General features: G+C 54.5%; 1 protein-coding gene across 6 annotated transcripts in view; it reads left to right on the top strand.

Moving 5' to 3' along the window:
- Window positions 1-7477: 7477 nt before the first annotated feature.
- The window catches only part of SLC22A23 (solute carrier family 22 member 23), a 144210-nt gene continuing 123799 nt past the window's right edge, over window positions 7478-27888 (top strand). For 2 of the 6 annotated variants that reach the window (XM_067006834.1, XM_067006833.1), the window contains exon 1: window positions 7495-8166. In XM_067006834.1, the coding sequence (XP_066862935.1) occupies window positions 7534-8166 (633 nt within the window). In that variant the 5' untranslated portion in view covers window positions 7495-7533. Of the gene's footprint in view, window positions 8167-27888 lie in introns of all 6 variants that reach the window. The other 4 variants (XM_067006836.1, XR_010835199.1, XM_059076601.2 and 1 more) reach the window with 4 other exon arrangements.

A 27888-nucleotide genomic window follows, 5' to 3' on the forward strand; every position in this document is an offset into this window, starting at 1 on the left:
CTCCCCGTCGCTCCCCGTCTCTCCCCGATGCTCCCCGTCTCTCCCCGTCACTCCCCGTCGCTCCCCGTCGCTCGCATTACTGCCTGAACCATCTCCCCACCACGGCCCCAGTCTGTGGAAAAACTGTCTTCCACAAAACCGGTCCCTGGTGCCCAAAAGGGTGGGGACCGCTGAGCTACAGAGCAGAGGTTGCAATGACCTCCGTCTTGAGTTTCATTAACCTGCTAGAGGGGCTCACAGATGTGGAAACTCTTACTTACCTTTAGCACTTTATTAAAGGATATAGTAAAGGACACAGATGAACAGCCAGATGAAGAGATGCACAGGGCGAGGTCTGGGAGGGTCCTGAGTGCAGGAGCCTCTGTCCCCCTGGAGTTGGGCTGCGTCACCCTCCCGGTGTGGCTGTGCTCACCCACCCGGAAGCTCTCTGAACCCCACACTAGTGGGATTTTACCTACAGAGGCTTCCTCACGTGGGCGTGATGGGTCATTAACTCCACCTCCAGCCCCTTCTCCCTCTCTAGAGAAGCGCGGAGGGTGGCTGGACATCCCAAGCTTCTCATCGTGGCTGGGTGTTTCCGGAGACCAGCCGCTTCCAGGAGCCGCACCCAGAGTTTCCTCATTAGAGCAAGACATGCTCGTAGTGTTCTCATCACTTAGGAAGTTACAAGGGCTTTAGGTGCCAGGAGTCAGGGGCACAGACCCACAGATATATTTCTTATTATTTCACAAAGAGTGTCATCACATTTTATTCTATAAATACCATAATTTTTTTTTTCTCTTTTTTTCTTTTTTGCGGTACGCGGGCCTCTCACTGCTGTGGCCTCTCCCGTTGCGGAGCACAGGCTCCGGACGTGCAGGCCCAGCGGCCATGGTCCACGGGCCCAGCCGCTCCGTGGCACGTAGGATCCTCCCGGACCGGGGCGCGAACCCATGCCCCCTGCATCGGCAGGCGGACTCCCATATAAATACCATAATTAAATCATAAGATGGAAATGCCACGAGGTCCCTAAACCTCCACAAACGTGTAATTCTCCCCGTACCTCGGTGCCTTCCTTCCTGCTGCTCCTTCGGCTGTTCCGTCTTCTCCTTCTGGCAAAATCCTGTCTATCACCCCACTCTTCATCCATTCCAAACCTATTTACTGAGTGCCAGGCCCCGGAACAGGCAGGGGGGCTCCTGAGGCACATAAATCAGGGCTCTGTCCTTGAGGGACAGACACTAGAAAATGGAGTTTTTCTTGAATGCCCTTAGATTTATATTCCCAGCCTTTTCTGGTTGATGGAAACACTCTTGTCAAAGGCCATTAACCTGGAGGCTATGGCCGCTCCATTCTGTTCGCTGAAAGCGGCTGCTTATAAACACACATGAATTGTGCAGCCTCCCTGAAGGCTCTATGTTAACTTTAAAGAAATGGAATCTTTGAGGAGGTTAACAAGGCAGCAGGAAAAAACACTGAAAAATTAAAGGAAAACTTGGATATAAGTGCATTTCTGGGTCAATGATCAAAACTTGATAAAAGATGGAAATGTAAATTAGAATGAAACAGGAGAATTTGAGGAGCTAGTCGTCATGACCCTCAGACGGGGCTCGAGACTCACCCTCCACGCCGCCGGCCTTTCAGACAGACCAGAGACTGGACCACGGCCGGCACGTGTAGTGCTGTTGGTGTCTTTTGAACATCTTGGAGTCGTTTAAAAAATCGCTTGCTAGGGCTTCCCTGGTGGCGCAGTGGCTGAGAGTCCACCTGCCAGTGCAGGGGACGCGGGTTCGTGACCCGGTCTGGGAAGATCCCACGTGCCGTGGAGCATGTGGAGCTGCCGGGCCCTGGGGAGCCCGTGCTCCGCAACGGGAGAGGCCGCGACAGTGAGAGGCCCGCGCGCCGCGATGAAGAGTGGCCCCCGCTCGCCGCAACTGGAGAGAGCCCTCGCACAGAAACGAAGACCCAACGCAGCCAGAAATAAATAAATTTATTTTTTTAAAAAAATCACTTGCTAAAACAAGCTTTTTATTAAAATGTATTTTTCTTTTTTGTTTGTTTTTCTTCTGCTCCCCCATCGACTCTGAGTTCCCAACCATGAAATCTTTACTTGATTAAAAATCTCATCACAGATTGTAAATCACCTATACGTCAATAAAATATTTAAAAATGTATTATCGCAAAGATAGAACCTATTCAGAGGGGAATTACTGATTTAGAGCTTAAAATGAAATCATGTTTGGAAAGAGTGTAAAATCACCTTTTTTAAAAAACTTAAATTTTAATTTTAGAATATTTTTAGACTTACAGAAAAAGATTACAAGGATAGTACAGAGAGGTTCCGTATACCCTACGCCTAATGTCCCCGTATTAACATCTTACATTAGTCTGGTATATTTGTCACAACGAATGAGCCAATACTGATACATTTTTATTCATTAAAGTCTACAGTTCACTGGGATTTTCTTAGTGTTGACAGAATGTCCTTTTGCTCTTCCAGGATCCCATCCCACTCGATATTTACATCTCCCTGGGCTTCTCTGGGCTGTGACGGTTTCTCACGCTTGCCTTGTTTTTGATGAGCTGGGCAGTTTTCAGTTCTGGTCAGGTATTTTGTAGAACTTCTCAGCTGGGATTCGCCTGGTGTTTTCCTCCTGCTTAGAGTGGGCTTATGGGTTTGGGGGAGGAAGACCCCAGAGGTAAAGGCCCTTCTCATCACACCAGGTCAAGGCTACATGCTCTCAAGGTGACTTGTCCCTGTCGATGTTGTCCTCTTTGGGAGGAAACACTGTGGGCAGCCCACGCTTCATGAGTGTTGAGTTAATGCGCCACCTTCTCGAGGCTCATGTACCTACACACAGTATCTACAGTTCTTCCACGGGGGAGATTTATCTCTTCTTCCCCATTTCTTTTGTTCTTTATTCAAGCATTTGTTTATATCAGTAGGGATCTGGGGATAGTTCTTTCATACTTTGGGTTATTACCCAACACGACTTATTTGTTTTGTTGCTCAAATCAGGAGCTTATCCCTTTGACATAGCCACATGGTGGTTGTGTTAATTTCTCCTGTACAGAGAAGTGACTCTTACACACACACTCACGCACACACATATTCTTTTTCATATTCTTTTCCATTACGGTTATTACAGGATATTGAATCTAGTTCCCTGTGCTCTGCAGTAGGACCTTGTTGTTTATTCATCCTATGTATAATAGTTTACCTCGGCTCATCCCAAACTCCCATTCCTTCCCTCCCCATCCCCTCCCCCTTGGCCACCACAAGTCTGTTTTCTATATCTGTGAGCCTGTTTTTGCTTCATAGATATGTTGATTTGTATCATATTTTAGATTCTACGTATAAGGGATATCACAGTGAACATTCTTAACCACGATAAGGCAAACGTGACATCTGTGATTCTGAGCAAACAAAAGCCAGCCTCCAATTCTAGATCAATTTGTTATACTAATTGTTTTTAAACTCAATAAAGGCATTCAAAATTAAATTTTAACCAAGCTTTTAATTTGGCCCTATCAATCACCTTTACAATTGAATAGCTTTTTGCATAGAAGTCTAATCTTCACTTTGTTAATTCTTTTCACTTGGTCTTTTGATCAGGAAGAATGAATTGGCTTGTACTCCAGGAGTAAGTAGTTTTTCTCAAGATATTACCTGTAGTTCTTTTTTTTGGGGAGTGGGATAGATTTTGTGACATTTTTATTACTACTTCAACAGAACAGAAATAGCTTTTGCATTTTCATTTATGATAGGCTTTGTAAATGTCAAATTCCTTGTTAGTCAAAGTTAACATTCCCAGAGTCAAAGAATGATGTAAATAATGTCCAAGTGTACACAAGTAGAGCTTGAAGTAATTTCATATCACTTTCTCCCATCCTCTAAAAATCAAGATAACCTACTTTTCAAATAGCTATCTGAAAGAAAGAAATCAAACTGCAGTAAAAAAAAAAAAGGACATGATATTTTTAAAAATATCTATCCATATTTCAAGTATAAAGAAAAAACATGAGCATACAGGTAAAAAAACCAATGTGAAATCCATTTACTATGATTGCTTTGTACATTTTAAGTTAATTAACCCTGACACCAATTCCTTGAAACTAACTCTTACAGAATTATGGAGGATTTAAAATTAGATTTCTGTCAACTTTAGAAGTAAGCTAAATATTTTTTTTTCTCCTGCTATCTCCAAGGAAATAAAATTGTCCAAGTGCATCGGTGATTTGGTTGTATCTTTTATTTCTTCTTGGTACTTTCTCAATTTTAAGAAAATTACAAACAGACAGATTAACATGCTTTCAAAGGAAGAGAAATGGAGAGCAGTGAGTTCAGGATACTAACATAAATTTAGGGTCACAGTCTCAGACGTTCTCCAGGGCCAGAAAAATGACGTGTACTCACATCCCTGTGTGCCCAGCAGAAACAAGGCAAGCTGGAGAACTCCTGTCCTTCCACTGCCTTCCAAGGAAACACAGCATAACAAGGGCCAGGGCTTCTGCGATGTACTTAAAAAATGCTCAATCTCCCGATTTTCAAATGTTGGCAGTTATTTTTCTGGAAGCATCGTGTGTAGTCTGTGAGTTGCTTTTGGCCTACAAACCGTCCCTCCGCAGACTGATAACTGCCCACAAGAACTTCACATTGGGAGCTAATCCACCAGCCACAATAACTTCCACTAAGACATAGAATTGTCAAGATCATTTGAATTCTCCTGCTGGCTGATCTGAGCACTATATTTGAGAGACTAAACAAACATGAAAAGGTTGCTTGGTGACTTAAGAAGCAAAGTAAACAGAGATGGAGGATCCCAACAGATAATATCACTCGGTGATAGTAACTCGATATACTCATTTATTCAGCAAATACATATTGCCTTGCATGTGCCAGGCACCAGAAATACAGCTAAGTACAGGAACAGTCTAGAGGTAGGAGGCAGTAGATAAATAAGTAAACAAGAAAACTAGCACTTGGTGAAAACTACAGTGCAGGAAAGTAGACTAGGGTAATGTGATAGCAGGTGCCTGAGTAGCTGCCGTCTAGGAGCCAGTGAACCCGGCAGCCATCAGAGTTTCCAATTCTTTCTCTTTGCTCTTTTGGTTCTAGGTCCCTCCGTGAGGTCACTTTTTGTGGTGTGTCTTAATAAATTATAGGCCAGTTTAATTGCTACCTTTTAATCTTCCTGACTAGATTTTGGGAGCATATTGATCCAAGAGGGATTTAGGGAAAACCCTAATCTAATCAGCCATTGAATTACAATGCCTGGGTCAGTGCTGCAGCTGCCTAATTCCAAACATCTTATGTGGCTTCCTCTTAGCTTGAGTTTTAAAGGGTACCATTTCGAGTGTGTCCCCAAATCTTAGCAGTGTACCATTTAAGGATTTTTATCACCTTTTTGAGACAAGAACTAGTAACAGCTTGGCAATGAAACTCTCCCCCGCCCCCAGGACTAGGGCTTCTCCCACCTAAAAGTGCATATTGACAAGTATCTTTTAAAACTCTTTCCTATGATTTTTTCGCTGGTGTTTTGCTTGCTTTGTTGAGGTTTTGTTGCTGTTGCTCACCCTGCCTTTTGAAACGGAGAAATCCTGGAGTGTAAAGTCAGAAGATCTGGTTCCAAGCCATTAGTTTGGCTCTGCTGTGGGCAATGCCCTCACCCTACAGCTTCATCGTAAAGACCCACTTCTTGGGGGTCCCATGAGGACTGAGTGAGCGTGTGCATCAGAAAGCCAACCCTGCAAAGTTCAATCTTTACTGAAATACTGAACACTAACAAGTGCTTAGTGTTAAAATACGTGGTTTTGAGACCCATCTCTCGGAGGTTTGGTGTTTCCTGCGCCCTGCGTATCAATCTCCCCTTCTCAGCCACACCAGAGTCCACGACCCCCACCCCCACCCCCAAGGCCCGGTGCACTAGAAGGCTTTTAAAGAAATCTCTCTCTGGTGTACAAGTATTTTAAATTGTAAGTCCGTGTTGCCCGTAACAAAAAAGAACTGCAGGTTAAAAATGTAAGCAAGTAATGGAAATGCAGGAGTACGTTCAGTATATGCAGCTTAGAGTATATTCTTTTGGAAAGCAAAAGCATTTCTCCCACTTCCCCCAACCCCCTCAAAACAAGGCTGGAAATGTATTGCTCTATCTGAGACACCCATTCACAAACTTCTCAGAACGTCAAGGGTCCTATCACTGGGCACGCCTGGTGAAGGGGCCCGCCGGCCCGGGCGCAGGAGGAAACACGCGAACGCGGCCGCTTGCCGCAGGGCGGTGTTGTTCACACGGCGCTGGCCAGCGCGGTCTGCGCGGGAGTGCGGGAGAGGAGGGGAGTCCGGCCTCCGCGTATGCGCCTGTGCGCTCCGCCGGAGACCGGAATGCATCTTGGGGAGGGGGCGGGGAACACCAGCACCGTTCACGGTCATGTACATATAACTCGGTGTTAGCAATATATCCTTCCGGCCTCGTGCTTACATAGCATTTCTTTGGGAGTGGGACGAGAAATGGCGATTTGGGAGTGGGTGCTGCGGTCGGTCGCGGGTGCCACGACCTGAAATTGGCAAATACGCCCCCTCGACCCGAAAATCCACCGTGTCGGCCCCTCGAAACAGCGCCAGAGGGTTGCTCCCGAACGCTGGCGACCCTTGGCCTCGGGACCTGGCGTGGGGTGCGGGCAGTAGGTGGCGGGCACTTGGGAAGAGAACAGAGGTCACCGAGAGCCGGCGCCGCGGGAGCCGAGCCAGAGGACCACCCGGTCGCCCGCTCAGCGCGCGCCGCCCCCTCTGGGCCCCCAGCCTCAGGAGCCCGCGGTTGTGGCGCCTCCTCCTCTCCCTGCCGGGGGCGGAGCGGAGCCTGGCGGGGATCCTCGCGCGGGCATCCCGTTTCCCCGCCCCTCCCCGGCTGCTGCTGCGGCGGTGGCGGCGGCGGCGGCGCGTCGGGCCAGAGGGGGCGCTCGCGCGCAGGAGCCAGCGCAGCAGGTGCCGCGTTACCTCCACCGCGCGGGGGGAGAGGGGGCGGGCCGGGCCGCGGGAGGCGGAGGGAGGCCGGGGAGCGGAGCCGGGGAGTGCGGCCGGCGCGGCAGGCTGGCATCGAGCTCGCGGCTTCCGGGAGGCTCCGGGGTCGGATAAATACATCCCGGGCGCGCGGGGAGCGCGGAGCTGCCCGCGCCGCACTCCGTAGGGCTCCCGCCGGCCGGCACAGGCACAGGCACAGGCGCGGCGCCGCTCCTCCTCCTCCTCGCGCGCCGGGCGCGGAGCCGCGGAGAGCGGCGGGCTCGGCCGCCGGCGCCCGGGCCTCTGAGCCGATGAGCGGCGGCGGCTGAGGGCCGCGGCCTCTGCCCGCCCTCCGCCCGGCGCCCGCCGGGGCCGCAGCCGGGGCGCGGGTGGCCGGCCATGGGGGCACAGTGACGCGCGCGGCGGCCGAGCGTCCCTGCGAGCGGCGGGCCCTCCTCGGCGGCGGCGGCGGCGCCGGGCCCGCGCGCTCTGCCCGGGGCCCCGCGGGAGCCTCCGCCTTGCTCTATGCGCCTCTGCGGGCGCCGCGGACCCGGGCCATGGCGATAGACCGGCGGCGCGAGGCGGCGGGCGGCGTCCCTGGGAGGTTGCCTCCCGCGGCCGAGGAGAACGGCGCCCTGCCGCCCGGGGACGCGGCGGCCTCGGCGCCCCTCGGGGGACGCGCGGGCCCGGGCAGCGGCGGCGACATCCAGCCGCTGCCCGCCCCGCACGCTGCCGGCGGCCCGCACCCGAGCCTCCTGTTGCTGGACTACGACGGGTCGGTGCTGCCCTTCCTCGGGGGCCTGGGCGGCGGCTTCCAGAAGACCCTCGTGCTGCTCACCTGGGTGCCGGCGCTCTTCATCGGCTTCAGCCAGTTCTCGGACTCCTTCCTCTTGGACCAGCCTAACTTCTGGTGCCGCGGCGACGGCAAGGGCACCGAGCCCTCGGGGGTCACGGCCACGGCCCGGGGGCGCAGCGGCGACCTGGCCGACTGGACCAGCCCCCCGACCACCCCCTTCTCCACCGCCGCCTGGGGGACGGCGGGCCCCCTCGGCAACGGCAGCGGCGCGGAAGGGGACGACGCGCTGCCGCTGCCGTCCCCTCCGGACAGGGGGGACAACGCCTCCAACTGCGACTGCCACGCGTGGGACTACGGCCTCCGCACAGGCCTGGTGCAAAACGTGGTCAGCAAGGTAAGGGCTGCCACCGCCCCGCCCGCGTCCGGCTCCCGAGCGTTGGGCCCTCCGCGTTGCTCGCGCCCTTCCCCGCGCCCTCGTGCACACACCCGTGTCCCCGCAGTGGTGCGAGCCCGCGTGCCCTCGCACCTCAGTGGGCTAGCTGTCCTTCCATCCCCCAAACAGATGTGTTTGCCCGGGTGCGAAGCCGAGCTCCGGCAGCTCTCTGCGGTGGCCCTGCCTGCCTACACGCCAAGGGGCACCTTAGCCTTAGCCTTCCGAGTTGGCACCCAAACTCCTGTCCCAGAGCACACACGGAAGGGGCGCCCCTCCCTCTGCAAAGGCTGGAGCTCCCCTCCCCCACCCTCGAGCTGTCGCTTCATTCAGGCAGGGGTGGCCCGCGGAGGGCAAGGCCTGAGGTGTCACCAGCTGGCCCTGGAGGACGCCCCTCTCAAGGTCTGCCCGCTGGAGCCCGGCCCCTGGCTCTGCCCTTTGCCGGGCCAGCTGTCCCCAAGTCTCCCACAAAGAAATAGCCTCCGCCAGAATAGTTCCTATTCCCAGGCGTTCTTCCGGGCACACCTCAGCCATCCAGCGCTGGCTCTGGAAACAGACTAAAGCTGACTAAAGAGCTCAAATTGTAGCCAGAGAAGCAAACAGCTTTCGAAGATTCCCTTTCCCCAAGCTCAGTCCTCCCCAGGGGTCGGCGTATTTCACGTTGGACTTCGCCACCCCGGTGTTCCCTCAGGTGTCTTTTCGGGACTGTAGCAAACACCATTGGAGTATAGGAAGGCTGCTAAGAATTAGCGGCGTTTCGGGACCACCCGTGCTGTCACACAGCAGCCCTTTTGTCCGGGCGTTGAGGTCAGATCCTGGCCAGCTTTACCTGGACATCTGACTTGCTCCAGCCCAGGGGGGCCCTCTAGCAGAGGTGCTGCATCCTGGGAAATGGAGTAGGAGTGTTTGCCCGAGATATGTGGCCGTCATAAAGATGGAGAAGGGGCAGTACTAGATGCCGAAGACATCTACAGTCTTCTGGATTTCTTAACATACAAGAGAGATTGTAAGCCAGTGTGTCAAACAACTTGTGTTATTGTGCCTCTTCTGTGTTTTAAATAAGTAACTTGCCTTTCAAAGTAAATGTAGACCTTTCTCCCACTTCTGGGCAGTTCTGGGCCGAGTTTGAAATGCTTTGTTTAAATGCAAGACTGAAATTTGACAGTTTATAATAATCTACGTGCACGTATCTCCTCCCCCGCCCCAAACGTGTGTTAGTAAACAGTTGTGCCTCATGGGTGTGTAAGATGCAACTCTTACATCATCATAACCCTTGTCTTCATCTTGTACCAGTCTGGCGAGAAATGAGGTGTCCTCCGGGAACTGTCTGGATTAGCTGTTAGTGGGGAGATCCCTCTAGCTTGGTTCACCTTGGTCCCGCCGGTCAGCCTGTCCTTTGTCAAGGCGTTTCTGTGACTGTTTCCCATCGATGGAGGTCAATATCTGGTTGTTGTTTACCAGCACGGAAAACTTAAGAACAGTGACTATTTTAATACTGTTTGTATGTCTGTGAAAGTAAGGATTTGCAACTTGTCAAATACTTTGAGCCTCTTTCTAAAGTACAGGAGGAATGATGTAGATCGAAGCAGATGTGTGTAGAGGGTGCTCTGTTCTGGGGTCACTGGGGTCACAGGGGAGGCCAACTTGGAGGTTAGCCTCCAAGGAGGCGGGTCAGAGTATCATTGTCTCAGTGGTGGGGACCCTGCCGTGGATGGTGGGAAGAGAAAACTAGAGAACCGTTCTTGAAAGCAGGCTGTGGAGGCACCTTGGAGAGCCGGACAGGTGTTCCAAGCGAGCACTCGAGGGGGTCAAAAATGGCACGAGGGCGTGCAGCATGGTTTGGGGTGTGTCAGTTATGTACAGCTGACAAGGCAGTCCGGGAGGTGAACACTTGGGGGCAATAGGTAGCAACGCACTTTCCTGTAAGATAAAGACTAAAAAGGACATATTGATTTTCACGCACAAATAAGATCTAAATAAAGGACTGTTCTGTTCCATAACCAATGCTTTCAAGAGCTTTTTAAGCACATTTTGGCAGGTGCTGAGGCCAGCTTTCTGCTCTGATGGCAGTGCCTGCTGGATCCTGTATCAGGTAGATGTACAGGCGTGGGATGCATATTGCGATGGGTGCTGATTCCAGAGGTCGGGTGCCTGTCAGCTTGGCCTGCAAGTGGAAGCAGAGTGGCAGGCTTCTCCTTCTGTCAGTGGATGAAAGTTCAGGGTCTGAGAAGTTGCCTTTTGTACCATCTTCCCCCACTGAGCGCCGCGATCTTCCTACTCACAAAGCAGCCCCCGTGCGATGTCTTTTATCATCAGACTTCCTTCAGCAGGTGTGTGCCTCCCTGTGACAGAGGGCCTGTTCTTGGGAGGGGGATACAGAAGAACCACCAGGCACATATTACATTATATTAAATATATGTTCTAGATATATATCATTAATATCTGTATCGTATATTGTATAGTCTAGTATACAGGCTAGACTAGATTTACATACGTGAAACTGCCAAGGCAGATAGAGTCCCAGGTTGTTATGGTTAAAAGGGGTCTTGGAACTGACGCGAGTCTCCCCCCTTTGGGGTAGCACCCCTGGCGTCGCTGTGCCTCGCACAGAACCCCGTTAGCTGGTTAGTCTTCCTTGCAGAGAGCCGTGCTTTTTGGTGGACATAACTCGGGTCATCTCATGCCTGTTTGTGCAGCCCTCTCCTCTGTATGCTTCTTTTTCCTTCATATAATACTTGCTCAGATATCTGAGGATACCCAAGTACTGGTTTCTTCCCTGGCTAAGAAATCTCCAGCTCCTTCAGTCTTTCCATACGAGACAGAATTCGCCATTCTGATGGGTCCACGTGGCATATGTATCTCTTAAGCGTGGCACCCAGAACACAAGAGGCACGGCCTGTGTCTTCTGATCAGAAGAGAAGACGTTGGACACTTCACTAATGAAGCTTACAGTCGATCATTAAGGCTTTCAGTAGACGTGTCATCTGTCTACCTCGGGGCCTCGACGGGATCGCGTTATGTCAGGGCTTTCTCGGCCTGTGCTCGTGTGACGTGGGGCACCGTGTAGGTTTTCATGTTGCTAGTTTGGGGTTATTAGATCTCTCCTGTTAGGATCTTTTTTATTTCTATTTTTTGCCTTGGTCCCTGGTATTTGTTAACCAGAATTTGCAATGCCTTCGAAACAGTAATAATAATGATGATGATGCCACCACCTTTCTTTTGTGCTGCCCTATAAAGTTTTCAAAACATTTTCACCTGTTATTTCCTTTGATTAAGAATGTCGAGGGCTTCCCTGGTGGCGCAGTGATTGAGAGCCCGCCTGCCGATGCAGGGGACGCGGGTTTGCGCCCCGATCCGGGAAGATCCCACATGCCGCGGAGCGGCTGGGCCCGTGAGCCATGGCCGCTGAGCCTGCGCGTCCGGAGCCTGTGCTCCGCAACGGGAGAGGCCACAGCAGTGAGAGGCCCACGTACTGGAAAAAAAAAAAAAAAAAAAAAAGAATGTCGAGCCGTCCAAGGCAGTCTTAACGTCTTAACACTGAGTGTTGTCTTGGATTTTAAGTCAGTTCACCAGCCTTGAGTGGACCAGAAAGTTGGTCTTCAACTTCCAAATGCCATTCATTGCTCTGTGTTTTATCCCCAGCCATGTAGAAAGATCATCAGTGCTTAACATAACTCTGCTGACTTTAAAATACTCCTCCCAGTAATTTGCATGGTTTATCTTATCCTTCATTGTTCAGAGTGAACCCTTGTTGGTTTCTAATGCTCTCCACTTCCTTGAATAACCCCTGGAATTTTGCCTACCTTCAATGTTAGCAACACTCTCTTTCTTAAGATGTCTGTTTATCTCCAGTCTTCTAATATTTTTTCTGTTCGCCAAGAATTCTCACAGATTGCTGGCCTTTATCCTGTAAGTAACCTGAGAGTTGTTTATATACCCCAGGAAGTAATTTGAATTCTTTTTCTGGGGCTCAAGATTAGAAGTTATTTAAAGTGACTCAGTACGATTTAGATTTAGTTAGGGTGAAAAATAATTACAATGTCATCGCAATAGGAATATCTGTAGAAAGAACTCACGGTAGGTCATCCTAGTGTGGTTTTATTTCTGTGTGTCTACTATATACAACACAACAGTGAACATCTTTGTGCGACTGTGTTTAGAAACTTACTGAAATAGACAATGCATCACATGGCACCAGAAGCAAACAGTAAAAGTAACATTTCTGGCCATCTCTGCCTCCAGTTTCCCTCTTTGGAAGCAGCCATGGTTACCAGTTCCTCATGTATCCTTCCAGAAATATTCCAAGTATATTTTCATTTATATATTTTTCTCTCACAAGCTGTTCGTATACACTGTGTCAGGCCTCTTGTTCACCTGTGTTGGGGATGGGTGCGTATCAGTACAGGGAGCCCCTCACTCTTTTCTGTGTAATAATTTAACAAGTCACCTTCCAAGGGGGCATTTCGGTTGTTTCCAGTCTTTGTTATTACACATAATATATAATGAAACTCCCCCACACATGGAACTTTTAGAAGTAGAGGGTCAAACTGGGCTGCATTTTAATTCTGACAGATGTTGTAAACGTGCTCTCCATAGAGATCTTATTGCCCTTTCACGCTTCCATCCATAAGGTGTGAGGCCCCACTCCCACACCCTCCCTGACCCAGGGGGTTGTCATACTTTTAAATGTCGCCTAGTTTGACATGTGAGAAATTGTATTTGGTCGTTTTTGTCATTTGCATTCTCTTGTTAGGAGGGAGGTTTAATATCTCTGAAATTTTTTGAGCCATTTGTGTTTCCTTTTCTTTGAACTCTCTTCGCATCCTTTGCCTTCTTGTGTGTATGTTTAGGGGGGGCCTTATTTTCTTACTGAGTTATAGCAGTACTTTGTGCATAAAGTAAATTAAGCATTTTGGATGTTTTGTAAATGTTTTTCCCTGGTTCGCTGTCTTTTGATTTTGTTTATGGTATTTTTGTCACGCAGAGACTTTTGGTTTGGATAGAGTCAAGTGAATCTTTTACGGTTTCTGGGTTTTGTGGTAGATTTAGGGCTTTTATAATCTGGAATATTAGGGAAAAAACACATTTTCTTCGAATATATTTAGGATCTCAGTACTTTTTTGATTTGGTGTTGTAGGTGTCAGATTTGCTTCTGTTGAGGCATTAGGATGAATTACTAGGAGGGGAAATAAATGTTAGGTCAGTGGGCATAACAGCATTTCTCACAGGCTTTGACTTGCTCACGACGAGCTCCTAAGCATAGAATCTGGTGTGGTCCTCACTGATGGAGACACCGGAAGTTGCACAGTTGCTAAGCAGCTCTTCCATCTTTGGGGGGACAGTGTTCGTCCCCAGGTCTCACCTTTCCTTCATCTTCTTGCTCTTGACCAGCTGCAAAACCTCTTGTCTTTAGCATTGTTTGCAAGTCTCAGTTCATCTGGCCTTCGGTCCCAGGCAGGATCGAGTCAAAAGTTGATGTCATTTAAAAACACGTTGGGCACCACACGTCAGTCCCGGTGCAGGAGCTGGCTGGGCCACGCGCTCAGGGTGTGGGGCTGGCGGCTAGGAGCCACGGCCACGGCCACGGTGAGAGCATTTACACCATGGAAATCTGCAAACACCGCACACCTGGGTCTGTTTTTCTTCCGAGAAACAGTAGTTAGGCAATCCTCACGCCACTGAGTATGACCCTGGGCCACTCCTCTGTTTTTCCTAACCTCTCCTCCCCTCCCTCCACCCTTTCTCGGACGTGAGTGCGGATTCTGGGCCGGGCTTTGTGCTTGTGTGGGGAAGGCAGCCCTAGGCGGAAATAGCGCAGCACCCAGCGAGCTGACAGACTAACAAGCGAGGAGCATCTTAACTAATCATGGTCACTTTTTAATTACAAACCGAGTTAAGTGAGTGGAAAGAGTGGGAAATGAGAGAGAACAGAGAGCCTGGCCCAGACGGACCGGCCTCAGCGATGAGACTGAGGCCTGAGGAGGAGAGAGGCAGAGGAGGGGGTGGGACCGCAGGGCCTCGCGGCCGGCGGGAGCCTGGGGCTGAAGGGTGCAGGGTGGCTGCGAGCCCGTGGATGGGGTGACTCACAGCCATGAGACAATGAACTCAGCCCGCCGAGGGGTGGGTAGGGAACGGGGGCGCCCAGGGAGAGCCTGTGGGGTGAGGAGAGGGCCCCACGGACGGGCAGGGGGGAAGCCGGGCCTGCTTCTGCCGGAAGGAGGCCGCTGGCCCAAGGGGGGCGCCTGCGGAGGAGCCGTGGAGAAGCCCACTGGCCGGCAGGTTCGGACCAGGCCTTGGGCAAGTGGGTCTGACCCTGTTCCCGGGCTGTTGATTGGAGAAGCACCGGCCCTGGAGGGTTCTAGCATCTTCTCTTGCCCTCTGGCTCAGAAGGGGAGGGTGCTAATTAAATTTCCACAGGGCCAAAGGACCCTGAAATGGGAAGCCATGGGCTAGAACTGACTTCGTTCAACCAGCTTCACCTGTGCCCAGCACCCAGTGTAGGTAAAAGTGTGCCCCGGGCACGGCGAGCTGTGGTGTTGCCTTCGAGTGCAAAGTTCAGTTCAGCGGGGGGAGAAGGAGCCTGGGCGTCACTGACATGCCCAGAGCCGCAGCTGTAGGGTTAGAATTGCTCACCCTGCAGGGTGTTCTAGCCTCTGGCCCAGGGGCCCCGCCCGGAGGAGCGGGGGAGGGGGGAGCTGCCCTTTTCTCTTCATCTTTACCGGCCAATCAGAGACGGCCCTGCTCCTGCCTGAGGATGGGCGTGGCTGTGTGCTGTTACCCGCGGGCGGCGGTGGGCTGTGCAGGCCTCTGGGGCACTTTCCCTAATCTTTGCCCCTTCTGCCTTCTGAGCCCACTTCCTGGAGCCCTTTTCTCCTTCCTCCTACTTGCTGGTTCCTGTTCATCCTTCAGGTCCGCACGCAGTGCCCCCAGCGCTGGCTGTGGGTCTGTCCCTCTCCCCAGTGGAGGTGTGTCCTTTACCCACCGAGTCCTCACCAGAAGTGTCTGAGCTCACCTGCGTCGATGTCATGAGGAGAGCGGAGCTCTTTAGCTCGGCAGGTGTGGGTTATGAGCCGTTCATCTGCAGGCGCCTCGCGGGTAAAGGGGGCTCAGGGCTCCCCTCCAGGGTGGCTGTGGGGTGGAATGGGAGCGAACACCCCCCCCCCCTCCAGGAGACACCTGGAAATCTCAGATTCCTTTCTTCCTCTTCTGTGGGGTAAGGACTGGCTGAACGAGTCAGGTCAGAAATGCTTAGATGGGGAGGAGCTGATAGGCCACATCTGGAAGGGTGGTTAATTCCATGGCCATTCCGAGGTGTCTCTCGCCTTCACCTGGAAACTGATGACGTGGGAAGCCAGGTGTGCCCTTCAGACGGGACGCCCCAGTGCAGGTGGCCTGAGGGGTCCCGCCAAGGTGGACCTCCAGGGGGTTTGTCTGGTTTTCAGAGTTCTCCTGTGCAAACAGAGCAGACCTCTGGCCGCAGGGCTCAGGGCTCTGAAAAGGAAAGGGGCCCCAGGATGAGGTGTGGGGCGCTCTGTCAGTTGCACCTCCACCGAGGTCGTGGGCCAGACCTCTGAGTCCATGCCCTTCGATGGAGGACCACCTACCGAGTTAGAGTTAGAAGTCTGAGTTAGCTGTGCTGGGGGGAAGCGGATAGGAGAGAAAGTGGAATTGTAAAGGCGGGCAGGGGTAACCCGATCCTTGACCGCAGGCATCAGGGAGCTGCCTTCAGGGCAGGTGCAAGCGGGGGAAGGGCCAGGCTCTGCAGAGAGGCCCCTGCCCACCTGGAGTGTTGTCCCTGCTGCGTCTGTAGGAGGCATTGACCCTGGCCTCCGTGGTCCACAGACTTGGCTCTGCGGTCTCTGCTTTTCTCAGCGTTTACCCAGCGCTGGTCATTACATACGGGCTGACCTCCCCCGAGACAAGTGGCCTAGAGATTCGCAAGGCTGCATTTCTGGGAAAGGGGGCAGGGTTATGGGCTGATTCAAGTGGATTTCCCCTACAACAAGTCGTTGCTGAAATAGAACACCGCCAGCGGGCTCTCAGGTCATCACTTGCACTGTATGACATGCTGTCAAACCCTCTCTTCTCAGGACTCGTTTGGTTGCAAGTAATGAAAACATTCCAAATTACATTAATTCACAAAAATAGAAAAGAAATTGACTGGAAAGACGCAGGGATGGCTCAGGAAACCTAGGCTGGGATCTGAGACCAGAGAGTGGGACAGGGGTTGTTTCCGAGCCCTTTTGGAAGCCACATCGGTTTCTCCTGAGATCGGCTTCCCTCCCCGCTCCAGACTGGCTTTTGCTCACCTGGTCCCTGGTCAGGCAGAGGCCAGCACCCCTCTGTCCAACACCAGATTCCTGGGCGCGGTTCCGATGTCCAACTGGGGCAGGGCAGGCGGGTTTCAGAGCACAGGGTGCAGTTACCCAGGGCGGGGGGACCCCTGCAGACCATGGGGTGGGGGGAAGCAGTAGCTGTTTTTCATTGGGGGGGTGGGAGAGACTAGAGATGGATCTTTGGGGCAGTTAATGGAGGATACATGAATATTGATGATTTAACCCTTAAATGCTTTAGACAGAGTACTCTTTTTCTTCTCAAAGACTCAGGATGAAACTTACCCGGCTCCTTAAGCTTACTTAGTGTGGAATTGGCAGGAACACCCCTCCTGAGGCTTCTTTTCTGGAAATAGGTATAGATGCCCTCAGCTGTTAGCTCCAGAGCAGAGGGGGCTTGGAGCGAACCCCCGGGGAAAAGGCTGAAACACGCAGCAACGCGCTGCCCCGCCCCCTGCCCCACTCAGGGCGGGTCTCCTGGTCTCTCCAAACCTTTCTTCTAGTCAGGACCAGCCACGAAACTTGTGGGGCCCCAGCGCAAGAGGAAAATGCAGGGCCCCTTGTTCGTAAACGATTCCCAAGATCAGGACGGCAGCCGCAGAGCGCTACGCGGCCCTTCTGAGCTGGGCCGTGCTCCTGGTGTCACCACCGCGAAGCTCAGCAGGTGTTCCCCGCGCCTTTCTGCCTCTTCTTCCCGAGTTCACGTACTTGCGCTTCCCCACTCCTTTGCTGTGTCTTTTCCTCAGTTCCTTGCAGTGAAAGTGTAACTCACTTTTGCAGGGCCTGTTTTGCAGAGGCACAGCCCTAACCGGCTTAGTTCTGGGTGTATAGTTAGCTTAGGGCCTGCGGTGGCACCAAGGAGCCAGGAGGCTTCTTACATTGGAAACCCTGCTCCAGTAATGAGACAGTTTTCTTATCTGAGCAGCGAACCCATAGCTGAGTCACAGGAACCTGTGGGAGGGAATGTCAAGTCATAAGAATGCGGGTTAAGTGTTTATCAGCCTTTTTTTTTTTTTTTTTAAGTGGGTAAGAGGGTCAGTCTTTGTATATCTTAATCCTGCTAGCATGACAGTCACACTTTATTTCTTAGCATCATTTAAAGAATAAGCGTAGGGCTTCCCTGGTGGCTCAGTGGTTCGGAATCCGCCTGCCAGTGCAGGGGACACGGGTTCGAGCCCTGGTCTGGGGAGATCCCACGTGCCACAGAGCAACTAAGCCCGTGCGCCAGAACTACCGAGCCCTTGTGCCACAACTACTGAGCCTGTGCTCTAGAGCCCACGAGCCACAACTACTGAGCCCACGTGCCGCAACTACTGAAGCCCAGGCGCCTAGAGCCCGTGCTCCGCAACAAGAGAAGCCACCGCAACGAGAAGCCTGTGCACCACAACGAAGAGGAGCCCCCGCTCTAGTAGCTGCCGCAACTAGAGAGAGCCTGTGCTCAGCAATGAAGACCCAATGCAGCCAAAACTAGAAATTAAAAAAAATAAAGAATAAGTGCAAAGGAGACAGTGTGCTGTAAAGCAGCCACAAGCCTCCCAGGGGTCATATTAAATTATGGATGCTTAGGCACTCAGCCCCATAATTTGCACTACAGACTGTTTCCTCCTAGATTAGATTAAAAGCTGCTTTTTCTGTGTGTTCAAAAGATGCTTTACAAATTGGACACCCTTGATTGCTTCATCCCAAGGAACTCCAGTGTTCCCAAATGGACATACATGAGCATTTGCAGCAAACACAAAGTTTTTGTCCAACTTAAAAAAAATTTTGTGTAGGGGCTTCCCTGGTGGCGCAGTGGTTGAGAGTCCGCCTGCTGATGCAGGGGACGCGGGTTCGCGCCCTGGTCCGGGAAGATCCCACATGCCGCGGAGCAGCTGGGCCCGTGAGCCATGGCCGCTGGGCCTGCGCGTCCGGAGCCTGTGCTCCGCAATGGGAGAGGCCACAACGGTGAGAGGCCCATGTACCACAAATAAAAAAAAAAATTGTGTAACTGTGGTAAAGCATACATGACATAAACCCGACCAGTTTAACCATTTGTAAGTGCACAGCTCGGCAGCATTAGCTACATTCTCAGTGTTGTGCAGCCATCACCTCCATCCTTTCCAGAACTTTTTCATCTTCCCAAACTGAACCTCTGTCCCCATTAAACACTAACTTCCCTTCTCCCCCACCCCCGCCCCCCTCCATCTAGTTTCTGTCTCTGCGAGTTTGAGTACTTTCAACCCCTCTTACAAGTGAAACCATTTTTTGTCCTTTTGTGAGCGGCTTAGTTCACTGAGCGTCGTGTCCCCAAGGTTTATCCACGCTGTAGCCCGTGTCAGGATTTCCTTCCTTTTTAAGACTGAACAGTAATAGTCCATTGTGTTTATACCATTTTGTTTGTCCATCATCCGTCAGTGGACACTTGGGAGGCTCCTGCCTTGAGGTTCTTGTGACACAGCTGCTGCCCTACGATTTTTTTTTTTTTTTTTTTTTTTTTGCGGCACACGGGCCTCTCACTGCTGTGGCCTCTCCCGTTGCGGAGCACAGGCTCCGGACGCGCAGGCCCAGCGGCCATGGCTCACGGGCCCAGCTGCTCCGCGGCATGTGGGATCCTCCCGGACCAGGGCTCGAACCCGCATCCCCTGCATCGGCAGGCGGACTCTCAACCACTGCGCCACCAGGGAAGCCCTGCCCTACGTTTTGAGGACAGTTACATACAGCCCCCCACATCAGGCGACCCGCACCGCCTGCGTTGAGCCTGCCCCCCGCTTCTGCTCTCGGGACATCTGCTCCGTGGCAGGACTTGCTCCGCCCCGGGTAGTGACCCAGGTGGACAGAAGCTCGTCTGTGCCCAGAGAAGGAGCTCCTGGTACAGCTGAGACCAGTGTCAGATGGAGGGTTCTGGGCGTGGTGTGAGGCGGGAGCTGAGGCATGGGGCACAGAGGTGGACACACCTGGGGAGGTCTGTGCTCACCGTCCGGGGGGGCAGGGGAGCAGTGCTCACGCCCAGCTGTCCACGCCGTGTCCTCGGGGTCCCCCAGCCCTTCCATCCATCCCCCGCCCTTGAAAACCGTGGCCGTGGCCCTTCCCAGGGCTTCTGACCGAGGGCCTCTCCCTCTCGACGTGCCTGCCCTTGGGAGGTGCCAGCGCTGCCTGCTCCCCGCCTCGCCCGGGCCTCGGGGTCTCGGTGCCGCGGCCGAGTCAGGCTGGTGATACCAGATCCACAGACGGCTTCAGGGACGTCAGGTGACCGGTCTGGCCTTAGCGGTGACCGTTCAGTCCTCAGCTCTCTCGGGACAGGTGTGCTGCCTGGGGTTCCCGTTTGTCTCCTAGCTGCTCTCCTCCTGGTCTCCTGCGAGCGTCCTTTTCATCACTCACGCGTTAAGGTCGTTCCCGGGTGTCTTCGCTCCTTATGGGCCGAGAAACAAGCCCCACAGACGGGGCGGCTAAAGCGACACACATTTAGTCCCTCCCAGTCTGGGGGCTGGACGTCCAAGATCAAGGTGGCAGCGGGGCTGGTTCCTCCGAGGCCCCTCCCCTGGGCTTGTAGACACCACCTGTTCCCTGGGTCCTCATCCCCCCCTTACAAGGACGGCTCTGTTCAATCAGGGTCCACCTCCTTTTGAGTGAATTACCCCTGTAAGGGCCCATCTCCAAATAGGCACACCTGCGGTGCTGGGGGTCAGAACTTCAACACAGGAGAGTCTTTTGTGTGGGGGGGGATGAGGGGACACAGCTCAGCCCATAACAGCTGAGCTCCAGCACACAGCCTGAGGAGGGCGACCCCGGAGCTCTGCCTGGGCCTGGATATCTCCCCAAGGCCCCAGGCCTGCGTATTCCATCACCAGCAAGACTGGCCGTGTCCTCTGGTCTCTGATCTCCTCCACCCCCCCCACCCCCCCCACCCCGCTTGCCTCCAATCCCAGTGCTTTTGTCCTCAGTCGTAGCTGCTCAGGCGTCGCTGTGCTCCCTGGCCTTCAGGGCGGAGTGGGGCCTGGTTGGCGGGTTTTCACGGCCGCCGCCTGCCTCTCCTGCCACCGTCCCCACCGCCCAACACCAGGAGCCTGTGCTCTGGCCCCGACCCTCCCTCAGGCAGCCTCAGCCTTTGCACACGGTGTCCTCCAGCCTGGAGTCCGCCTCCTGGTCACCCCGCCCCTTCTCCAGGCCTTTCCCCGTGCCTCCGCTCCGGGCCCAGATATGCGCCCTGGGTGCTTGGCCCTGGTAGGTGCTCGCCGCGGCGAAGGTGTCTGGGGGCTGTGGCCCTGCTGGTGTGGGGTGTTAGCCGATTTAATTCTCGGACGGTGAGAACAGAAAGGGGAGGACAGAACCACAGGTCAACTCAGGCCTGAAGTCCGGGTTCAGGGAGCTGTTGAGGACCATAAAGGGTGATGTGATGTATCTCAAGTAGCAGCTCATCAAACTGGAACTCATCCTGGGCTCTGGAGCACATTATGCGTTTAAGCCAGTGGTTTTCAGAGCTTTTAGTCACAGAGTCTTTTCTTCTAGTGAAAGCTGCGTATCGACAGAGTTGGTCTTTCTGGATCTAGGACTGGGGGCGGAGGTGGTGTCTGGTAAACCTAGACTCGCTTGGGGAGCTTAGGGAAATACCTGTAGGACCCAGGCGCTAGCTGTTTAAAAAAGTTCTAGGATGTCCGCACGTGGTGCGGTTCTTCCCCAGCGGACACGTGGCCGTGTCTGGAAACGTTGCGCTTGTCGCGCAGGGGAGGGGTGCTGCTGACATCTGTTGAGTAGGGACCAGGGAGGCTGCTGTACGCGGTACCGTGCGTGGGACCGCCAGCCCCGAATGTCCGGATCGCCGGGTCTGAGACGTCCTGGTCTGAGCTAGTGTGGACGTTCGTTGTGTTTCCTGACCGCCCCCTCCCCAACAGATGGCCAGGGCTCAACCCGTCTGAGACCGAGGCCCCCCTGTAAGCCGGGCAGGAGCTGCAGGGTCGCCAGGAATGACCACTCAGCTGGGCGCTCTGCCCCGTGGAAGAAGGGTCAGCCGAGCCTCAGCCCGCCCGCGGCCAGGCTGCCGGGCCAGGCGCATCGTGAAGCGCCAGCCCGTGCATTCTACCTGCAAATGGATGTCGCTGATGACCCGTGTCACTTGTTCAATAGGCCGTTTGAACCTCTGCTTAGAATAATGGTTCATTACTTGAAAGGGAAACATTTATTTGCAAGTAAAAGGTATTTATTTTCTAAATGGCTCTAATTCAGACTAGCCTTTTCCATAATTCGCATGAAGGTGGTTTGATAGTGTTTCAGGGGCAGGCAACGAGAGCTGCTCTGTGGGACCCAGACACTGAGCTCTCGGGGCCGGAAGTGACCGATCGGGGCAACGCCCCGGGCGCAGGCCGTGACCCTGCAGTAGTCCTAGTGTGACACCCCCCGTGACACGCGTCCCTCCGAAAGTCAGCCTGTTGGGGGGTGGTCACTGCAGCTGCCGGCCTGGGGCCTGTGCACTCACTGGAGCCGACCCCGGGCCCCACCTGCCCTGCTTGCCCAACCAGCGAGAACTTTCCCTCCTCAGGTGCTCACAGCGCCGTCTGTCTGTCCCACTTGCTGTCCTGCTTCTGAGGGGTCTGTGCTCGGCGTCCTTGGTGTCCCTAGGAAAGAACCGTCCAAGGCTGCGAGCGGGGAGACCTCGCCGAGCGTTCTGGGGCTGGGGAGTGTCTTAGCTGGCTCTCAGAAGTAACGTTCAAATGGGAAATAAGGGTGCCTTGACCAGCGGTCACCCAGTGAGAGGTAGAGAAAAGTGAGAAGCTGACGCGTCTTGCTGGGGCCCGTGCACAGCTTGGAAGCTTCTGGAGCTGTCGCATGGTGGGCCTGTTGTCAAATCTTCTAGGTTCCAGGGTAGGGTTTTGTATTCTTTCATTGTAAAAGAAGATTTATTTTTAATCTTTTTTTTTCTGAGAAGTCCCAGAAGAAGCTGCTTATCAAAAATGGATATCATCAAGGTTATGAGAGTGTTTTGGGGTTTTTTTGGTTTTTGTGTGTCTGCTGATAACAGGTTTGAATTGAATTGAATTGTGGTTTAAGTATAGGCAGTGGTTTCTCGCCTTAGTTTCTCACCTGCCATCTTGTTTCTCCCCATTTGTAACTCTGGTCCTCTTTTGACTAGAGTTTTGACTAGGGTCTCAGAGAAGTGATTAAAGGGAGGGTGGCGAAAAAAGAAAAACTAGAGCCTTGGTTGTGGGTCTCGCTCCAGCAGCAGTTTGGGGGAAACTGAAATGACCTGAGCAGGCAGAGGGTGACCAGAATTTCAGGCTCAGTTTATGATACCAAGAGTAAGTAGGCTTTTCAGTCTCCTAAAGGCAATTCCTTCTGTCGAGGGGGAGGCCGTGCGTGATCCACGGTCTGATGGAATCTGTGCGTAGAGCAGAGGTGGTGGCCTAGCCTCATCTGGCTCCCATTCACGTGGGGAGGAGACCACAGGAGGAGAGTCCAGAGGGCATGTCATTCAGATGTTTGCTGTGCAGCTCTGTTTGCAGAGTGCCCTGTTGAGAGTCTGTGAGTCACGCCCTGAGGATTGGGTGGTCCCGGGAGACTGAGGAGAAGGAGAGCAGCTGGGCAGCGGGGGTGGGGGGTCAGTCCTGGGGGGCAGGAAGTGGGAAGAAGCTCTTGTTTAAAACCAGGAGGAGATAAGGCACAGAGCTGTGAAGGTTTGAAAGCTTGGGCATCAGTAGGGATGCTGTCCGCTGCAAACAGCAGAAAACCTCAGATCACACACTGAGTTCTGAAATATGCAGGAAAACTTAAGACATTTCCGGAAGTCAGGGATGGGCCAGGCCCCAGTCCACAGTCTTTTCTGCGTCTCTTCCTGGCCTTTGTCAGTGCTGGGTCATCCTAACACCGTGTAGAGAGAGGCTAATTAACTACTTGGGCTGCCATAACAGAGCACCACAGACGGGGGCTGAAACAGCAAGATTTGTTCTGTCACAGTCTGGAGGCTGGAGGTCCAAGGTCGAGGTTTGGCAGGGCTGGCTCTCCCGAGGCCTCTCTCGGCTTGTGGATGCCGCCTCCTGCCTGTGTCCTCACAGGGGCATCTCTCTGTGCGTCTGTGTCCTGATCTCCTCTTCTAAAGACACCGGTCATACTGGGTTGTGTCCCACCCTGACGACCTGTTTTAACTTAATCACCTCTTGAAAGCCTTGTGTCCAAATTCAGCCACATCTGAGGTGCCGAAGGTCAGGGCTTCAGTTAGATGGCTTTTGAGGGGACACGATCCAGCCCGTGGCCAAGTGCCGAGGTCCTCGTGTTGGCAAGGTGACGCCCCCTGACGGTGGCTCTCTGAGGCTCCAGCCCCCTCCTGGCCTGGGAAAGAGGGAATGACAGCGTCTCCTTGCAGCCTGGAGCGTGGGTCCTTCTCTCTTACCTGCACCCCCTCAGGTCGCATACCTGCCCTGAACCAACAGCACTCACCAGGGGTGCCCTGTGCGCGCCGGGAACGCCCCTTCCCCGAGTCACGTGGGGCGGGCACCTGCACAAAACTGGGTTCAAGAGGAGTGGGATCGGGGAGAAGAGGGGCTGTGTGCAGAGGACCCCAGACTGTCTCTGGCAGGTGAGCAGAGAGGGTGGAAGGTTTCTGAGCCAGGTCGTGGCTGGCAACATGCCCCAGCCGTGCGCTGGCCACTCTGGCAGGCCACTCACTTCTCCCTCCTGTTATCAGCATCTGATAGGTGAGGGACCCAAGGCTCAGAGGCCAAGGGGCTTGGCCAGGGGCGCGGCGTTCCTAACCGACGAAGCCGGCGTCCCAAAATCATCAGTCCCGCTCCACCACCTGTGCTCCCTCCGTAACACCAGCTCCCCCCCCACCACGTTTCCAGAAGACGGACCGTGTGCCGGCGGAGAGGAGGGCCGCCCGGGGCCACCGGCGTCTGTGCTGTGGGTGATGGCGCCCGGCCACACGGGGTGTGGGCAGGGGCAGACCAGACTCACTCGCGGATCAGGTGACAGAAGGGGGCCGGCCCGGAGCCTCGGAAGGTGGCTCCCCCCGGGGGCTCTGAGGGAGGGTCCGTCCAGGCCTCTGGAGCGGCCTCGGTCCCTGGCGTCCTGGGCTGGGATGCAGCAGCTCCTCCATCTCCACCTGGTCTCCCCACGTGTCTTCACGTCATCGTCCCTCTACGTGTGTCTCTGCTTCCACGTTTCCCCGTTTTCTAAGGACACCAGTCATGCTGGATGAGGACCCACCCTGATGAGGTCATTTAGCTTCATCTTCTCTGTGAGGACCCTTCCTCCCACACTCACGTCCTGAGCCGCCTGGGTGAGGAGTCATTTCGCCAGCTCTTACTGGGGGGCCGCAGCTCAGCCCACGATGGAGTCCTTTCAGGAGGACAGAGCTTCTTACCCCTGCAACACGGGTGACTCTGTCTGTCCTTCACGTCGGTTTTGCAAGAAGAGTGCTTTCCAGCCCCTTTGGTCTGTTGTAGAGTGATGGATCTGCAAGCAGGTGGTGGCAGTGGCTGGAATCCAGGTGGTGACAGAGGGGCCAGGTAACAGGTGGCTGCAGATGGTGGCTGGAGTGCCTGTGGCGCTGTTCACGGTGGGGGAGAAAGGGGAGGGAAGGAGGGGAAGGGGCCCTGGAATAAACAGCACCTGTGCCAGTGGCTCGCTCTCTGCTCTGAGCTCTTGGCCTGGAGATCGTCTCCTTGCGCAGAAGGGAAGGTGCAAACAAACGCCTTCCCTCTTGGAGGGTCATCCAGCCCTCCGGGCTGTCACCCCCCTCCCCCCCCCCCGCATCTCCTTCCCCTTCGCCGCCAGAGAAGCCCCGTCAGCTCTGGGTGCTGCTTCCTCATCTTTGGGGACCCGTTTAAAACAATTTCCCAGATCTTTTAAAATGGAGATACAACTAACATACAGTAAAATGGGCAGATTTTAGTTCAGTGGGTTTGGACCCATTTATCTGCCCCTTAACCACCACCTAAATTGAGCCGCAGCGCCTTCCGCCGCCGTGGAGAACCTCCCCCTGCGCGCCTCCCACCGCCTCCCCGCCGGCAGCCGGCGTGTCACTTCCGCTCAGCACAGCCGGGGGCCGCCCGGTGCAGAACGTGGCGGCCGTGGACCCGCGCAGGCGAGGCCTGTGCGTCTGCCGCTGGCAGCCGGCGTGGCCCGCGAGGTTTGCCCACGTCCCACCTGCGTCAGTAGTCGCCCCTCCGCGCTGCTGGCCCGTCCTCCGTCGCTCGTGTGCGCCGCGTTCGGCTTCTCCCCTCACCTGTCAGTGGACTTCGGGGTGTTGCCTGTTTGTGGCCCTTCCAGATTGCCATGACAGTGAAATTCAGAACTTCGTAAGCCCTTCCTACTCCTCATTACCTTTCAGTTCTAAGACGTCCAAGTTGACAGAATCGGAGCAGCTAGTGGGAGGTCTTGACTTAACTTATAATCTGGGTAGGTTTCCCTCTTTCCCTTTTCTTCCGGGGGGTCAGAAGCAGGAGCAACGGGGTGCCTGTGGGGCAGGAGCTGTGGCCTCCAAGCCGCGGGAATCCAGATGCAGTTTCCAGGGCCCCAGGGTGATAAGCAGGCCGGGCCCTAGGAGTGGGGCTGGGGGCGGGGTTGCAAGGGGGCGGAGATGCACGGGGGCTGGGGGCGGGGATGCACGGGGGCTGGGGGCAGGGTTGCACGGGGGCTGGGGGCGGAGATGCACGGGGGCTGGGGGCGGAGATGCACGGGGGCTGGGGGCGGGGTTGCACGGGCGCTGGGGGCGGAGATGCACGGGGGCTGGGGGCGGGGTTGCACGGGGGCTGGGGGCGGAGATGCACGGGGGCTGGGGGCGGGGTTGCACGGGGGCGGGTGGGAGCCACACCTGGACAGGCCGCGGCCATGACCCCAGGGCGGGTACCCGGAGTGCTGTGATTTTCCACCCCGTCCCCGGGGGGCTTGGAGCAGCACGACCTCCTGCCGCATGTGGGACCCAAGCTGGGAGCCCCGCATGCCTCCTGGCTCAGGAAGACCTGGGTAAGCCTGGTGAGGGCTGACGGCTCCGGGCTTAAAGGAGCTTGGGAGCAAGAGGCCAAACGAAACAGGCGGTGTGTCCGCCATCTCCCAGCCACGGCTGAACACCGAGCGGCGGCCCCGTGTGTGAGGACACTTGTAGGGAAGGGCAGGGGGTGTTCTCTTCCCACGGACCTGCCCGGCAGGATCCTGCTTCAGGGGAAGGAGGGGGCTAGGGCAGTGTTCCCCAGCAGGGCTGGGGCGTGGGAGGGGAATCATCCCTTCCAACCTCTCTCCTCCGCCTACAGACCTTAAAGGAAGCAACGAAGTGCAGGCAGACGGTTCCCACCATTTTTGAACCTCGAGAGACGTGGCGTTTTCCCCAGGGTGCTCACGTGTGTCCGTGTTTGCGCGCCGCGGGGCATTTCGCCGGGCAGAGTGTTCGCGGCCGTGCCTGCGCGTCGTCCAAGGTGAACCGCGCTCGTGTTGAAGCAGGTGAAGGCACCACTGATGTGCTTGTGTTGAGACAGCAGTTGAGGGACTGGAGGCCCCGCCGTGTTCAGCAGAGAGGATGCGTTTATCCTGATGGCTGTTGAAGTTACTGAGCCGAAGGGGAAAGCGAGAGGCGGCTTTCTTGGGCTTGGGTGGGGGGTGTTCTGAACGGCACTTGTGCCCAGTAGCCAGGAAGCTCGGTTCCTTTAGATTTTGTAAACGTAGCCCCGCGATTTGAAAAAAAACCAAAAGACTTTGTGAAAAATGATTTTACAGGTGGCTTTTTGACAGTCTCGACTTGACCACAAGTACCGCATGGTTGTGAGAACCGGGGCTGGTCCAGCAGTGACACGGTCCCGTGCTCGGGGGGCTGTGCTGAGTGTAGCAGGGCTGGGAGAAGCCCCGAGGCTCGGGCAGGAGACCTGGGTCTCCATCCTGGGCTCTTCACCACTTTTCCACTCAGACCTCCAGCTCCTGGAGTTACTTGGCCTCCTGGACCCCAGTTTCCGAGGTGGAGATGCCGCTGAATGCGTAGGCTTTGCAGGGGTTAAAGGAAACGACCCACGTGCAGGCTCCACCTCCACAGGGTATGAGCTTTGAGACCCATGCTTCATCTGAGCCCTTTTCTGGAGGAGCCCCCGTTGGGGCTGGGAGAGTAACTGCTCTGCCGCATGGTACGAATCGCTGCAGTTTCCCAGCCGTTAACTCAGCATGTTTCAAACGAGACGTCTGGAAGGTCTCAGGACAAAATTAGGATAAGCCCTGGCTAATGAGCCTTCATGGCACGTGGCAGCTACCTGAGCCGCGGCCGCGCGTGGGGACCCTGCCTTCTCACCTTAAGAAAACGCCTGGGCGGCGGTCTCAGCTAAGAGATAAAGCAGCTCACACCAAGGTCTATGGGATGATAGAGCTAATCCTTCTCCTTGGGGCTCATCCATACCCTGCAGCCTCT

Source organism: Kogia breviceps, chromosome 10, assembly GCF_026419965.1.
Source record: "Kogia breviceps isolate mKogBre1 chromosome 10, mKogBre1 haplotype 1, whole genome shotgun sequence".
NCBI classification, from domain to species: Eukaryota; Metazoa; Chordata; class Mammalia; order Artiodactyla; family Physeteridae; genus Kogia; species Kogia breviceps.